Source organism: Triticum aestivum, chromosome 7D, assembly GCF_018294505.1.
Source record: "Triticum aestivum cultivar Chinese Spring chromosome 7D, IWGSC CS RefSeq v2.1, whole genome shotgun sequence".
Taxonomy (NCBI): Eukaryota; Viridiplantae; Streptophyta; class Magnoliopsida; order Poales; family Poaceae; genus Triticum; species Triticum aestivum.
The window spans coordinates 57,935,665-57,951,852 of NC_057814.1; the positions used below are offsets into that span (position 1 = coordinate 57,935,665).

At 43.4% G+C, this 16,188-nt stretch overlaps 2 protein-coding genes across 2 annotated transcripts; both read left to right on the forward strand.

The window, feature by feature from the left end:
* The first annotated feature begins 4,969 nt into the window (after window positions 1-4,969).
* Window positions 4,970-11,094, forward strand: LOC123169188 (tRNA-specific adenosine deaminase TAD3). The gene is made up of 10 exons (XM_044587035.1): window positions 4,970-5,142; window positions 5,763-5,842; window positions 5,933-5,984; window positions 6,604-6,674; window positions 8,364-8,485; window positions 8,917-8,999; window positions 9,745-9,826; window positions 10,084-10,545; window positions 10,695-10,804; window positions 10,887-11,094. The coding sequence occupies exons 2-9, from the start codon at window positions 5,785-5,787 to the stop codon at window positions 10,788-10,790; spliced, it is 1,026 nt and encodes a 341-aa protein (XP_044442970.1). The 5' UTR covers window positions 4,970-5,142; window positions 5,763-5,784; the 3' UTR covers window positions 10,791-10,804; window positions 10,887-11,094.
* Window positions 11,095-11,422: 328 nt separating this feature from the next.
* Window positions 11,423-13,532, forward strand: LOC123169187 (GDSL esterase/lipase APG). Its single transcript, XM_044587034.1, has 5 exons — window positions 11,423-12,117; window positions 12,210-12,337; window positions 12,410-12,643; window positions 12,757-13,012; window positions 13,212-13,532. Exons 1-5 carry the CDS (start codon window positions 11,874-11,876, stop codon window positions 13,403-13,405), a joined length of 1,056 nt encoding a protein of 351 aa, XP_044442969.1. The 5' UTR covers window positions 11,423-11,873; the 3' UTR covers window positions 13,406-13,532.
* Window positions 13,533-16,188: the final 2,656 nt, after the last annotated feature.

Below are 16,188 nucleotides of genomic sequence, written 5' to 3' on the forward strand. Positions count from 1 at the left end.
GATGAGTTCCGGGGGTCACCGGATAATTATCGGAGTGCCGGGGGGTTATCGGAACCCCCGGGGGAACTAATGGGCCAACATGGGCCTTGTGAGAGAGAGAGGAGGGGGTCTTAGGGCTGGCCGCGCCCCCCCCTTGAGGAGTCCGGAATTGGACAAGGAGGGGGCGGCGCCCCCTCTTTCCCTCCCTCTCTCCCTCTCCTTCCTTCCCCCTTCCTAGTTGGACTAGGAAAGGGGAAGTCCTACTCCTACTAGGAGGAGGACTCCCCCCTCTCCTTGGCGCGCCCCAAGGGCCAGCCGGCCTCCCCCTTGCTCCTTTATATACGGGGGCAGGGGGCACCCTAGAAGACACACCAAACATTGTTCTTAGCCGTTTGCGGTGGCCCCCTCCACCATAATCCACCTCGGTCATATCGTTGCAGTGCTTAGGCGAAGCCCTGCGCCGGTAGCTTCATCATCACCGTCATCACGCTGTCGTGCTGATGAGGCTCTCCCTCGACACTCTGCTGGATCGTGAGTTCGTGGGACGTCCCCGAGCCGAACGTATGCAGATCGCGGAGGTGACGTACGTTCGTACTAGGATCGGTCGATCGTGAATACGTACGACTACATCAACCTCGTTGTCATAACGCTTCCACTTACGGTCTACTAGGGTACGTAGGCAACACTCTCCCCTCTCGTTGCTACGCATCACCATGATCTTGCGTGTGCGTAGGAATTTTTTTGAAATTACTATGTTACCCAACACCCTTGAGCTTGTTCCTCTTGGGTGCTTGGGCGCCCTAGACGGTTGGTGGTGTTCGGAGCTCAATCATTGTGGTGTAAAGCTCCGGGCAAGCGTCGGGGTCTCCAATTAGGTTGTGGAGATCACCCCGAGCAATTTGACGGGTTACGGTGAGCATCCCCAAGGGTTGCCATTTGTACGGGTTCGGTGATCGCCCTCAAGGGTCCCTTAGTGGAATCACGGCATCTTGCATTGTGCGAGGGCATGAGGAGATTATGGTGGCCCTAGTGGCTTCTTGGGGAGCATTGTGCCTCCACGCCGCTTCAAACGGAGATTATCATCCGCAAGGGTGTGAACTTCGGGATACATCGTCGTCTCCGCGTGCCTCGGTTATCTCTTACGCAAGCCCTTTACTTATGCACTTTACTTTGTGATAGGCATATTGTTTCTTGTCATATATCTTGCTATCACATAGTAGTTTATCTTGCTTAGCATAAGTTGTTGGTGCACATAGGTGAGCCTAGTTGTTGTAGGTTTTGTGCTTGATAAATTAACCGCTAGGTTTATTCCGCATTTGTTCAAGCCTAAACCGTAATTATTTTAAAGCGCCTATTCACCCCCCGTCTAGGCGACATCCACGATCTTTCACTCGGCGATCCACAATTCCTCTTGGATGCTCTAGACCATGACGCCTAACCGTCTGGAGGATGCATAATCCTCAAAGGTAACAAGCGTCGGTTCCACACAGGAACAATCTCTTCAGTGATGCTCAATCACTTTGGGTTTGTAGGTGTTTGGGTTTGGGTTTTCCCTCACTGATGATTTTTTGCTCAAAGTCCTCGGAGGATGGGATGCTCTCAATGACAAGTGTCAGTTTCTCTCGAAGCAGCCAACCAACTAGTGGTTGTAGGGGGCGGCTATTTATAGCCTAGGGAGCAGCCCGACATGATAAGACATAAATGCCTTTCAATGATATGACCGTTAGGCGGATAGAATATTTTGGACAGCTGGCGCATAGCACAACAACGGGTCGGAAATTTGGGCTCTCAAATTCCTCAGGGCTATCATGTTCCTCACTTGTAGGCAATCCGCAGTGGCGAATTCCTAACTCCTCAGTCAGAATAAATTCCTCCGAGAACAGAAGATCTTTGTCTCTGTCACTGAAGAAATTGACTGAACTGTATGAGATTTCCAATGGCTTCACTCGAATGGATTGGGTAGGTGTAGGATTTTGAGATGAGCATCACTTAGAAAGTGTTTCCTTAGTTTTACCTCGACCCCCTTTAACAATATGGTGTTTTTTATGACTCAAGAAAGAGAAAATGAAACTACGAAAACAAAAATCTTTACACTTCATAATCCTCGCATCGATATCGAAGTCTTTCAGGTCACACCAATTTCCTCACTTTCAAAGTCTTCAAGAAAACCAAAGTCTTCAACTAAAGACATTCATTTTTAGGGTCGACTTTCATCGTAAATCTCAAACTCCTCATAGACTTATAGTACATGTGCACACTCACAAACACATTAGTCCTTTAACCTATAAGTCTTCAATACACCAAAATCACTAAGGGGCACTAGATGCACTTACAACTATGAAACACGTTTACATTTGCCGAGCGTTGGCTCTCGGCAAAGAGGAGGTCGCACGGCGAACTGAGTACAACACGTTCGCCCTCGAGATTGTAGGACTTTGCCGAGATCCATACCCAGCAACTCAACAAACCCGTGTGCCATGTGGCAAGTGTGGTCTCTGTCTAGCCCTATCAATTAACTTTACTATTCTGAGTCCCCCTTCGACGCTCAGCAAAGTCTTAGCCGAGTGCTCGGCGGATGGAACTCGACAACTCGCCTTTGCCCGACAGGTGTAAGCCGAGTGTCCTTTGCGGAGAACTGAACTCGGCAAAGACTTTTCCGAGTTTGAATCACTTGCTGCGGAGTTTCTGGCACTTGAGCTCGGCAAAGAAGTGGTGAGCAATGTCCGGAATCATCGCACATACTAGAATGAATTGTTTAATACTTATTTAATATTTTTCAAATACTTGTTTAACATCTTTCAAATGCGTTTTTGAAGAGTGTTTTTTGTATAGTATATATGTAGAATATTTTAAAGTACAAAGAAAAATACAAAAACAAAGCAGAAAACGAGAACAGAAAATAGAAAAAAAACCAAAAAACAGGTCGTTGCCTCCTGCACGGCTGGGCCGGCCCATCTGGGCTTCCCCCGACGCGTGGCTTTCCCCTGTGTTAAGCTGGCAATGGTTAACCGTTACCCGCTAGCTTCAAAGCCTATGGGGAAGGTGATGGGTCAAATACCTTACCTATCATGCAAGATGGGGATGAGATAGCATTACCTGTGCTCGTTACCTTCCTTACCCACGTGGGCTCTAAAATTAGTATACCCCATGTAATTCCCGTCCTTACCCATCCAAATTTCCACCCAACCCGCCCCTTTGGCCAAAAGCCCTAAGAAAACCCTAACGTAGGGAAGCGGGTTTGGTGAACATGGGTGCGCGTGCACCCCTTTATGAATACTAAATTCAAAAAAATGCTAAAAAAATAAAAAATCTGAATTTATTTTTTATACATAGTCAACCGGTATACTCGCATATGAAGTTTCACGAAGAAAATCACATTTGTGGTAATCTGGGCAAAAATGACAAAATCGAAACTAATCGAAGCTATATTAAAAAACACTGTTTAATGAATAGTATGCTCGCATTTGTATTTTTTTCACTAAGAATATCATGGGTGTCAATACATCATGAAGCTTCACACGTGAGTAGAATGATAGACTAAGGTCCGTATGCGAAATTTCAGAAATTTTTAATTTGTTTAGTATTTTTTATGAATTTTCCATTCACGTGGGTGAGCGCGCACCCATGTTAACCTTTGTATTTTCGCTAACGTAGCCACAACATATTATTCATTGTGCTAAAATACTACTTTTCTATCCTGAGATGCTATCGAAGGTTGTTGTTAATTGCATGTATGGGTTTTCTTATGGAGATAAATAACCCGAACAGGGATGAGGATAGGATTATTTTTATTCCCGCAGACGGATACAGGGATGGGACAAGCATGGAAGGATGTCTCGGAGACGGGGATGGGATCTAATACTCGTATGGATAATCCCCATTGCCAGCCTGACCGATGTGCTCTCGCGAGAAATAGGGGTTCCCCGAGAGCAACTAGTTAACGAGCGCTCCTTCGGGAGCCTCGCAACGATCAGCGCCACTTGGCGCGCTCTTAACTATTCGCCACGTGTCGCGCTTTGGACGCTCTCTCCGGATTTTGTTTTTTTTTTTATTTTTCTGCACGCGTTTTCGGCTTTTAAACAGTTTTTTCGGGTTTTTTTTCGATGTTTTGGTTTTCCCCGGTCTTCCTTAGCTTTTTGATAAAAAAATTCAAAAAAAAATTTGCGCGAAAAAACGTGTGTTTTTCTTTCGCGAGAGGCACGGTTATGCTTTCACGAGAGTCACGGCCGTGCCTCTCGGAAAGGGAAAAATAAAACGCATTTTCTGTTTTTTTCTTTCACGAGGGTCATGGTTTTGCTTCCGCGAGAGGCACGGTTGTGCTTTCGCGAGAGTCACGGCCGTGCCTCTCGGAAAGGGAAAAAATACGCGTTTTTTTTTTCTTTCGCGAGTCACGGTTTTGCTTTCGCGAGAGGCACGGTTGTGTTTTCGCGAGAGTCACGGCCGTGCCTCTCGGAAACGAAAAAAACCGTATTTTCTGTTTTTTTTCTTTCACGAGAGTCACGGCTTTGCTTCCACAAGAGGCACGGTTGTGATTTCGCGAGAGGCACGGGCGTGCCTCTTTCGGAAAGGGAAAAAACAGTGCTTCCGATTTGGTTTTTTCGCCCGGTTTTTTTGTGAAAAAAGTTTATCCAAACCTATCAACATGAGATTGAGTGTTGAAGATCTCGATGCGAGGAATCCAATGGTAAAAACGGTTCAAGATTTAGACGCACGGTTTAAGAGATAAAACATTTTGAATAAACGGATCTAAGAAAAAGGAAAACTTCCAGGTTACGACAAGTGGCGCGCTGCATGTGCGCCACTTGTCACGACCGGAAAAAAATGAAGTGTTCTTTGCAACGAGTACTCCTTAATTAGTGATTTCGGGGTGCCCCGTTCAAAACGCACATGCGCCGTCGTGGGCTGGGCCCTGGAAAGCCAGTGGGCCTCTAGATTGGCCGTCCTTGTCCTGTCTTGCGTTCCCCTCCTCAATCAAAAAAGCCCACTCTCCCTCCCCGTTTCCACCGCCGGCGGAAGGATCGGAGAAACGCTCTGAGGCGCTTAGGGTTTGGCTCCGCCCGCCGTCGCCGGCCGGGAGGCCGACAGGCCGTCCCCGCTGCGCTCCCCCTGAGCTCCTCTGCCGCCCCAAGGAGCATTTTCTACCCGAGCACGGAGAACCACAAGGTCAGCCGGTCACCCGCCCCCTCTCGCTCCTCTCAGCCTTTTTTGTCCCAATGCGTTGATGAATCGTATTGAAATTGAACCTGTGATTGTCGCAACGCTTTGTTGAATCGTAGCCCTGGAAATCAAAATTTTATGGATCTACTGGAGCCGGTTGCACTATTGAGTATGGCATTTGTAGTTACCAGCCCCAGCCCCCGCCCCCAGAACCAAACACACCCAGGATGCTGCTGTAGTTTGTAATATTATTTTCTGTGTACTCTAGTGTTGACAGTGGGTTTGGATAAGCTAAATTGGAGTTAGGAGGCGCGTCTATATTCCTGATGTCATGTGATGCGCCTCATTCCCGGTGCGTGGTTAATTAGGTTGACTTTGTTTTTAAATGGTTGATGCTTCTGTGCTCTTAACTCAACACATGATACCTGCGCCAACTCTTTGACTCGGACCTCCACATTATCCATGGTTACTTACTCGCCTCCTCCATTTGTTGAATTTATCAATCCATTTATTCCTCGTCCTGTTTATTGTTTTTTTACTGGTCCAGTGCCAGAACTTGCAATTTTAGATTGAACAATTTCTCGCCTTAAGAATCAGTCCGTGAGTTCTTTGTTTCTTGACTTCAGTTTCCATTTAAATTTGGTCGCCATGGCGTGGGAGCTTATCGAGGTCGCCGGCTACCTAACTCCCCTCCCACATTCTACAGGTTTCTCTTTTAATCACTAATTTGTTATTATAGTTGTTTTTGCTGCTATTCTAGTATCATATTCTCTCTTTTTCTTCCTTTTGTTGCCAGTTGATGTGGTGGCTGCGAAGGTTGAATCCAAGGTAGCCAATGCTGTCATTAGGTACATGAATTTACTCCTATTTGTTGTTTATTCAGCTGATATTTTTGGTTAGGATTTATCAGTAGAGGATTGCAACTAACAAGGTTATTCTGTGGACAGTATTACTGACTAGTCCTTCTTTTTTGTCAAACTAATTGATGGCAAGAACATATTAATATTTAAGGATTGCTTTTATTCAGTGGTGTACCTTCGGAATGATTATTATTTTTGCTTAATGCTAACTCTGAGTAAAAAATAGCTGTCGTGTTCGACCGATTACAGCATACAGAGGAGTTCAATTTCAATTCATATTTGCTTAATACACCTTAGTAACCTTTTGGATTCATGTTTTAGACCACAACTTGTGGATACAAATTTCGAAAGTAAATAAAATAATTTTATTGGTTAAGTGGCAATTTTGTTCACAAAAGTGGAATTGTGGATTAGTAAATTTATCTACATAGAAAACTAACATAAAATTCGAGTCCCACTTTTTGTTTAATTTGTAATTGTATTTTGTTTCACAATTCCATGCTTAAGTGCTATTATGTGAATGTTGTTGCCTTGTGTGGACACAAACTTTAAAAATCATTTTGGTAATATTACAGGAAGTGACTTGTTAGTGTGAGTGACATTTCAGGCAACTTAATCAGGTGTGCCCACTGGAGAATCTGCGGCATGTTAATCGGGTGCGTCGCCTTATTGAGTGTGGTAGTATATACACTTTTACCTAATTCTCTATTATTTTCTATTTTCCCTATGAGTGCATACTTTCATAACGTCGTAAAGTGGAGCACTTGATCACTGAAGCCATTGTATAGATCTATATATACTTCCAAGCTTACCATGTCAGAGCTATTAATAGTCTAATGCTAGCACAACACCAGTACAAAACTGGGCTTTCGTCACAGGACAATATTCACATTAGTCCCGGTTCAGTCACGAACCGGGACTAATGTGAGCATTGGCCCCGGTTCGTGCGGCTAAGGCATTAGTCCCGGTTCACCTGGGCCCTTTAGTCCCGGTTGGTGCCACGAACCGGGACTAAAGGGTGAGATGCCCATTAGTACCGGTTGGTGGCACCAACTGGGATTAAAGGTTAGTCCTTTAGTCCCGGTTGGTGCCACCAACCGGTACTAATGGGCTTTGAGGCATTAGTACCGGTTCATGGCACGAACCGGTACTAAAGGGCCCCATCAAACTCTAACCCCCCCCCCCCCCCCCCCCCCCCGGACCGCCTTTTCAGTTTTAGGAAAAACAAAAGAAAATGATGGAAATGTCAAAAAAATAAAATAAAATAAGTTTCCCATGTGATATGTGGTCTAGTTGTTGGGAAAATTAACAAATATGAATTTTGACTTTATTTGCAAAATCTCTCTGGAATTTCTTAAAATGGGCATAACTTTTGCATACGAACTCGGATGAAAAAGTTTTTTATATGAAAAATCATCTACTCGAAAAGTTCATCCGAATTTAACCGGGGGAACCCCGTTAAACATTTTCAAAATCCTCAAAAACCTAACAGAAAAAAAGATACGGGGCTTTTAAGATCTCGAGAGGCAAAAAAATTAAAAAAAATTCAAATTGTGGTCAAACTGTGGTCAAACAATGGTCAAACTAATTATTTTAGAATATTAGTGTTACTAAATAATTATTTCAGTTTTTTTGAATTTTGGTCAAACCTGGTCAAACTGTGGTCAAATAGGTCAAACTAATTATTCCAGAAATATTAGTGTTACTAAATAATTATTGTTTTTTAAAACTATAGTTTCAAACTCAAACAGTGAAATGTGTCACTTCATGCTCAAGCTAAATTCCTGAGGGTTAATAGAATTGACATCTTACTATTGTCAGGATAACAACAAGTGCAGACTTGGAAACGAGAGAGAATAGAACCCGGAAGTTAAGCGTGCTCAGGCTGGAGTAGTGAGAGGATGGGTGACCGTCCGGGAAGTTAGATGATTTGGAATGATGAGGGGTGATTAGAGATTAGAGGATAAATTGAGCAGTGATGAGGGGTGGTGATTAGAGATTAAAGGTTAAAATAATTCAGAAATTTGAAAAAAAAAATTCGCAAAAAAAATTTTCAAAAGAAAAATATCATAAAATTTCCTTTAGTCCCGGTTGGTAACACCAACCGGGACTAAAGGTGGAGCTCCAGGCTGCGCCCACGTGGACGGCCTTTAGTCCCGGTTCGTGTAAGAACCGGGACTAAAGGCCCTTACCAACCGGGACAAAAGCCCCCTTTTCTACTAGTGCAACCATCTATAGATTGGATATAAATCTCAGCAACTCACCATGTGGACAGCTGTGTATAACATGTGACCAGTGACTATGTCAAAACATTTTGGTGCTCACTGTTCCCTGTGTAATTTTTCTTTATTTCTTTTTCTTTGACAGAAAAATCCGAGTTATCGATCATCTTATGCCTTTCCACTGGGATTGAAAGTTCTAAGAATGGGTTTTCTGAGGATGTGCAGAAGGTAGTGGAGGCTTACCAGTTGAGCCCTTTCATTGCAAAAGTAAGTATCCTTGTGGAATTGAACTCCTATCGCTGTGGGTCAGCTTTTCATTTTGCCAAAATAAGCACATGAAAATGAGCACCTGCTAGTTCCTATTATGGAGTAACCTTCGTGAAATTTATCATGCACTCATCATGAATGAAAAATGTAGTCTCTAGTTTGGTATCCGCGGCAAATACCGCCAAGTTTTCTTTGTCTGACCTGTTGACAGTCTGATAGCAATGCATTACATAGTCCAGAATGCACTTACATCAGGAACATTGTTTAAATATATTGTATTTGTTCTGTGAAAATGTGGATAATAATGATAGTAGATAAAGCCGTAACTAAATAGTTATCAGTCATGATGTATCAAAATATAATCAACTGGATTCTTTTACAGGTGAAGCCTGTCTTATGTTGATATTCGATATTTGCAATGTCTTCCACAGGTTGCCAGCTATCCTGCTATGTCGAAAGAGGAATGGGAGGAACAGTGCAAACTCTGGCCAACTTCATATCATCCCCTGCATGAGTATGTTTTGATTCTTTTTCATAGGATGTATTTGCTGTGTTCTACTTTTTTAATGCCATTGGTTACTCCTGTCTTGTACTCCCTCCGTTCCCAAATATAAGTTTTTCTAGAGATTCCAACAAGTGACTACATACGGAGCAAAATGAGTGAATCTACACTCTAAAATATGTCTACATACATCCGTATGTTGTAATCCATTTGAAATGTCTAAAAAGACTTATATTTAGGAACGGAGGGAGTACACTTTATTGCTTTGACCGAATGGACAAACCACCTGTGTAGCACGAAACACACTGTCCTTGATCGGCATACAGGCCAAATTTAGGCTGGCATGGCAATAATTTCCGTTCCTTGTTATGGTCTTTGGCAGTGCTATCCTTAGCTACGACGTACGAGTACTTAACAACCCAGATTGTCAACTAAGGTTGTGCCCAGCCTAGAAAGAGTTCCAATTCCAAACATGTGTACTCTGTTCAAGGGAAGGTCTATTAAGGCAAAAATAGGAAAACAGGCTTGTAACTTGACATAGCAGTCATAAGCAATTGACTAACTGAATCATAATTTGCGGTGTGTAACTTGCAGTATTACTGCATACACCCATAGGAATGTTCTCTACTTCGGATGGAAAATTAAGGATTGCTCATATAGATTCTTGTCAATGGAAGCAATTTGAATTGCAGCTTATAAGCATAGTAAATGTCATGTCATAATAGCTTTCTGATGCACTTTTCTCTTAATGTTGCAGCACTGGTGGTGCATCTGGATTTAAAGAGGAGGAATTACCATCAATATTTGATTGCATGAGGACTGCTATCGAATTATCAGAGGTGATCACTCCTGGTTGTGCACTATTTATTTATTGCTAGAGTACTCTACTGGTTCTCATTATTATTATTTTCCAAATATTGTTGTTAGTGTTAAGTGAGAACTTTTTTCAACCCTGATGCAAAGTCCAATATACTCAAACTTTAGCAAGGATACCATGTCTATTGTTTTTCTTATTTTTATTATGTGGTTTTAGTTTGCTGGTTCTTTGTTATAGATCTTTTTTTTGTTAACTTCTGCATGGATGAGGTTTCCCCAGGTGGGCAACACGGCCATTATTGTTGATCCATCAAGTATGCAAATAATTTCAAAGGCTACAGATGAAACACACCAGCATGACGGCTTTCTGGAAAGGAACAGATGTGTCAATGTGGAAGCAGATGGTGCCCACTCTTTGGCTGAAACAACTGAAGATAATGATGGCAGGCTGTTGCTGTCAAGCTCCCATGCTAGCCATTGCTTGAACTTGGAGGTCTCATGTATAAACTCTTGGGGATGGACAAAACAGAGGTCTTCTGAGCAGAAGACATTGTCCTCTGAAGGTGGTTTTCTTTGGCATCCTCTAAGACATGCTGCCCTAGTTGCCATTGAAAATGCTGCCGAGAGAGATCAAAAGCTGTTCCATACTTCAACTTCTCCAAGAACGGAATCAAACTTAAATGGCGATATGGAGAATTGTTCCGACAATGAACCAGCAAAGCGGCCAAAGATAGTTACAAAGGTGAGCCCTGTTACTTATATCTTGCCTTCGATGGTTGCCACTTTGCTTTAATAACCCCTGGACTCTAACTACTGTAGCACAGGACTGAAAATGATGCATATTTGTTGTTCTCCCCATCATGTTCTAACAAGTTTGAACTTGAACATCAGGATAAAGAAAAGGCTGAGCATCAAGAATGCGGGAGTGACTTGTCTGGAAGAAACAGACCATATCTCTGCACAGGATTTGACATCTACCTTGTTTAGGAACCCTGCACAATGTAGGAGTATATTATAGAGTATGGCATCATTTTCTGGTTGTTGCTTACTGTTTAGGTTGCTGACATGTTTGTTTATTTGAAGGTGTGCTATGGCACTTGTACATCAAAGATTCAAGCGTGTCTTCTACGCTTTCCCTAATCCAATCACTGGAGCGCTGGGCAGTGTCTACAGATTGCATGGGGAGAAAAGTTTAAATCACCATTACTCTGTGTTTAGAGTAAAAATGCCAGAGCCAGATTTGAATGTTTCAAGTGATTACCCTGAAAAAGGCTGCTCAGATTTTGTACCATCCTAGTTCTTGAAAATCTATGAGCTTTTCTAGGCTACTTGCTTGTGGTTCGTCATCTTCGCTTTGCGAGGGCCGTGTTGCCAGTGGGTTTCTGGTTCCTCTCCTTCGCTTTGTCAGGACGGTGGTGTTGGTTCTTTCTCTAGAGATTCTGTGATGGTTGCCCTGCGTATTTTCCATATAACCGTCTTATTTGCCTTGCCTGTGAGCCTTCCCTCGCGAAAACGATTTGGGGGTTGTCGTCTTCTCTCTTCCAGGTGTTGTGGTGCTTGGCTTCTGCTATGTGTACCTTCTCCATCTGGGTCTCGGGCAAAACACCAGGAGTCTTTTCTGAAGCTTGGTGATCTAGAACAGAAGAAGCTCCTGTGGACGACCGTAATGTATTTTCCTTATTTCTTCCACGGCACCGATACCTTTTCAGATGCTTATACTTATCCAAAAGCAGAAATAAACATTTGTTTCTCTGTTGCTGGTTTATAGTACATGGTATGTGTTCCTTTTTGTTGTACATGGTCTGTGTTTCCTTTTTCTTTTTTGTAAAGACGGCATGTGTTTCGTGTGGGTGATCCCAGGCTAGCTAGAAACCAGCGTTTAGATCACTCGCCCTGTAGTTTTCTTACCACTTTATTTGTTTGTTCTATTTGGCACATCACGCTAGTTTTCTTTTTGTAAAGTGTTATTTCTTTACACTAGAGCAGTATCTTCTTGTCTTCTGGACAACTCCAACTCAAAGTAGTAGCTAGTCCAGCAGGCCACAATGGCAACAAGTCTGGCAGGCTACAATGTCGTCGAGGTGCTTGCTGCTCCTGGCTATCTTCCTTTCGACGCAGCCAACGGGGCAGAGCGGTGAGGAAGGGCCAGCGGTTCCCGCGCTGATGGTGTTCGGCGACTCGCTGGTGGATGTAGGCAACAACAACTACATCTTTACCATCGCCAAAGCCAACTTCCCTCCCTATGGCAGGGACTTCAAAGACCATGTCGCCACAGGAAGGTTCTGCAACGGCAAGCTGCTTATCGATTTCATAGGTTAGCCCTAGACTATCTTGTCAGTTGTCACACAGATGTGACTTCACGATGTATATCTTTCGTTTACAATGTGATTTGTGTGTTGGTTGCAGCTGAAAAGGTTGGGTTCAATGGCTCTCCGCTGGCCTATCTCAGCCCAGAAGCATCAGGACAGAACCTTCTTCTTGGAGCTAACTTCGCATCTGCTGCATCTGGCTACAATGACCATGGGACTCTGATTGTAAGTATCATCGATGAGTGTCCTTTCTTGCAAATATATGTATCACTTTATTATTATAATGGCTTGCTGCAGAAAGCCATCTCTGTCTCTCAACAATTGAAGTACTTCAAAGACTACCAAGCTAAGCTGGCGGTGGTGGCTGGGAGCAGCCATGCTCGCTCCATCATCTCCGGCTCACTCTACATCATCTGCGCCGGTTCATGTGACTTTGTCTACAACTATTACATCAACCCTTTCCTCGACACGAACCAAACCGCAGAACAATTCTCAGACCGCCTCGTCGGGATGTTCAACAACAGTGTGACGGTAATCTATAAACGCCAAACCTAAGCTCTTCTATATATAGCTTGATGAACAAAGGATTTATAGATAGTTAAAATCATGCATGTACCTTCTTCTCAATCTTGAATTGATTTTAGCAACTTTACGAGATGGGAGCCCGACGCATCGGCGTCTTCTCCCTGCCACCCTTTGGTTGTTTTCCCATGGCGATCACATTGTATGGTCATGGGAGGAGCGGATGTGTGTCTAGGCTCAACAACGACGCCCAATATTACAACATGAAGTTGAAAGCTGCTGTTGACTCACTATCAAAGAAGTACCATGATCTCAAGATTGTGGTTCTCGACATGTATGCGCCTTTGTACAACCTCGCTACCTCTCCTGTATCGCAAGGTAGGATATAAAATCTACTACCCCTGTACACTAATATAATAGTATGTTTTTGCAGTTTGCAAAAATGTCTTACATTAGTTTACAGAGGGAGTACTTATTTATGGTCGGAATGATGCATGACATACTATTTTTTGTCTTCTCACAATATTATAGCTGAGCTCTGACCACATCTGTCTTATGTACGGGTTTCGTGCTATAGGGTTCACCGAGGCGAAGCGGGCTTGCTGTGGCACAGGGACGGTGGAGGCGTCAATCCTTTGCAACTCCCTGTTACCTGGGACTTGTCCGAGCGCACGGACATATGTGTTCTGGGACGTTTGGCATCCGTCAGAGGCAGCAAACAAAGTTGTTGTGGACTCTCTCGTAGATGAAATCAACAACCTGGTTGCATAAACCCACTAGATTGTACAGTAGGCATGCAGGCTTGATGCTACATTGCTTCAAGTATCCAGAAAGAAAATAATAGCTGTGGACTAAGCAGAACACATGATGTTGGATGTGAAAAGGGCATCAACATTTACCTTGCATTCCATGTAAGAGGTTGTGGCTTAATTAGGTGCCGGCGTTACCAGATGGCCTTTTTTTCTTTCTTTTTTCAGAAAGAGGATTGAAAACCTTGGCCGTTGCATCAACTGGTGCAAAAAAACCTCAATTAATACTTGCAAGATACTCCCTCTGATAAAAACCTTGGCTTATCTTCTCTCTCTTCCAACTCAGCAATAATATATTATTTAAATCTTTACAGCCTACTTACATCAGCTTATTATATTTACTCGCATGCGTTCCTCTGCGGCGCCCGCCTAGTAACACGCATCAGTGGCAGCAAAGGGTGCGGCAAAAACCGTGTCCTGCAATAGCTGTCCGTGTACACAATCATGTACCGATGGCGTATGTTCCAATGAGTGCGATGTCTTGGGAAGCAGATTCCTTGAAGCCTGTTATTTTAAAAATAAAGAAAAATATTTTTTCAAAGTTTAAAAGAAATCAAAAACAGTTCTGTGAAAATTTATACTAGTATACATGATCTAAAAAAATGTTTAAATATATTATGATTTGTAAGCTAAAAAAGGCAGCACAAATTAGCGTAGCTCAGATGGTTAGATTCCTTGACTTTTGGACGATATCGTGTTCATAGGGATGGTTGTATGTGCGTATACGTATGTGGTTCAAAAATATCGGCTCATTTTCATATTCATAATTTTATTTTTTATGTCACATATGAAAATATATTATTAATAAATTTGCACGTACATAGTGTATACATGTTGTACCTAATTATTTATTTATTTGCCTCTTTTGCAATGTGTACAAAAGAGTATTTAAGTATTGGGCTTCGTGTGGCCCATTCTCCATTGGCCTACTACTACCTGTATGACTATATCAAGGATAAGATCGGTTGGTTTCTTAAAGCTAATTTTATACGACTTTATAAGTACGGTGATTAAATTCTAGGGTTTTGTTTATGGAAAAGAAGGGATATGGAAAGTTGAGGGTGTGCATTGATTTCAGTGACAACGGTTAGGTCGTGAAACTTTCTCACCCTTTTGAGACACGCCATCAGGACTCTATGCTTAAATTTCACTCGGATCTAATCGTAATGAATTACTACCCCTATGGACACAATTCTATATTATTAATTTCCGCATTTATGCAATTATGTGAATCAAAGGTGCCCTCAGTGATTGACAAAGCCGCCGATACAAAATAGTTTTGCATAAATAAAATAATGTTCTTCTCGTTTTGCGCAAACATTAAAATTGTATACCTAAGTTATTACTACTACCCCATCTTGAATTACTGGTCCCCTTCGTACTTTGTGTCAAATTTTGACTATATATTTAATTAAAAAAGTGTTAATACATGTCATAAAAAGTTATATCATTGGATTTGTATTTGAACATAGTATTTGATAATATTATGTTTATTATTTATTATTTATATTTTATTAGTTAAAATCATGGTCAAGATATGACCTAAATACGAGGGGGCTAATAAATCAGGACGAAGGTAGTAGTAGTATAAAATGTAAATTGACCACTAAAAACTGTAAATCAAAAAGGATAAATAAATGTGTTAAAAAGAATCCCTCAAACGTCGCACAAGACGAGTAACGGCTCAATAAAGTCCCTCCGCCTTTTCACTCCGAAATCCCCACCTCTCCAGCGACTCTCCATCCATGGCTTCTCCCATTCCCACTGTTCCCACCCATGGCCAGGGTCCATGCCCCGGCGGTACCCAAGTTTCTGCTGGCGGCTTCCACCCCTCCTCGCCTCGCACCGATCAGGGCACTAATCACTCAATGGTATGCTGTCACCCCGCCGTGCCTCCTCCATCTGATTATCTCTCTTTTTTTTAGTTGATTACTGATGGAAGAGGGAGAAGCAATGGGATTCAACACACATTCATTAGCTCTGCAGGCTGAGGTTATATACAGTTTTACAGAGGTTCGTGTGCCACTACCAGGTGATCGTGGGCTAACAGCATGCCCACTACTCTCACGCACGCACAGACCAGAGGTCGTGCCGTATACACAATCCGTACGCAGGTACATTATGTATACTCTAACACCCCCCGCAGTCTTGGCGTCGGCCGGAGCGACGCAAAGACTGTCCCGGAACTGGAGGAAAACGTCCGTGGACAGGGCGAATAGCTCCCATGCGACGTCGTTGAGTTGAATTGTCTCTCATGCGACATCATTGGTTCAAATGGCTCTCATGCGACATCTGCGTTGGAAAAAATAGCTGCCGTGCGACACTGCTGTCTAATCCAAAGACACATGTTTAAAACTCGAATCAGGTGAGCGGAACCCACAACGTGGGACCCACTAACTTATCCAGCTCAGCATTGGTCAGGTGAGCGGGACCCACAGCATGGGACCCACTAACTTATCCAGCTCAGCATTGGTCAGGTGAGCGGGACCCACAGTATGGGACCCACTAACTTATCCAGCTCAGCATTGGTACAAGAGGACACCGAGCCGTGCCCCGAGCCGTGCAGCACCCGAGCCCTACCGCGGCCTTCCCATCCTCCTCCCCCTCCCCGACCGTTGTTGTTCTTCTTCTCCGGCGACGACGCGCAGCAACGCCGTTCCGGGCCGCGACCTAGCAATGTCGAGCTCCGCTTCAGCCTCCCGCCGCTCATGGCCGCGCTATGGCGCAGTGCCCATGACAAGGTGC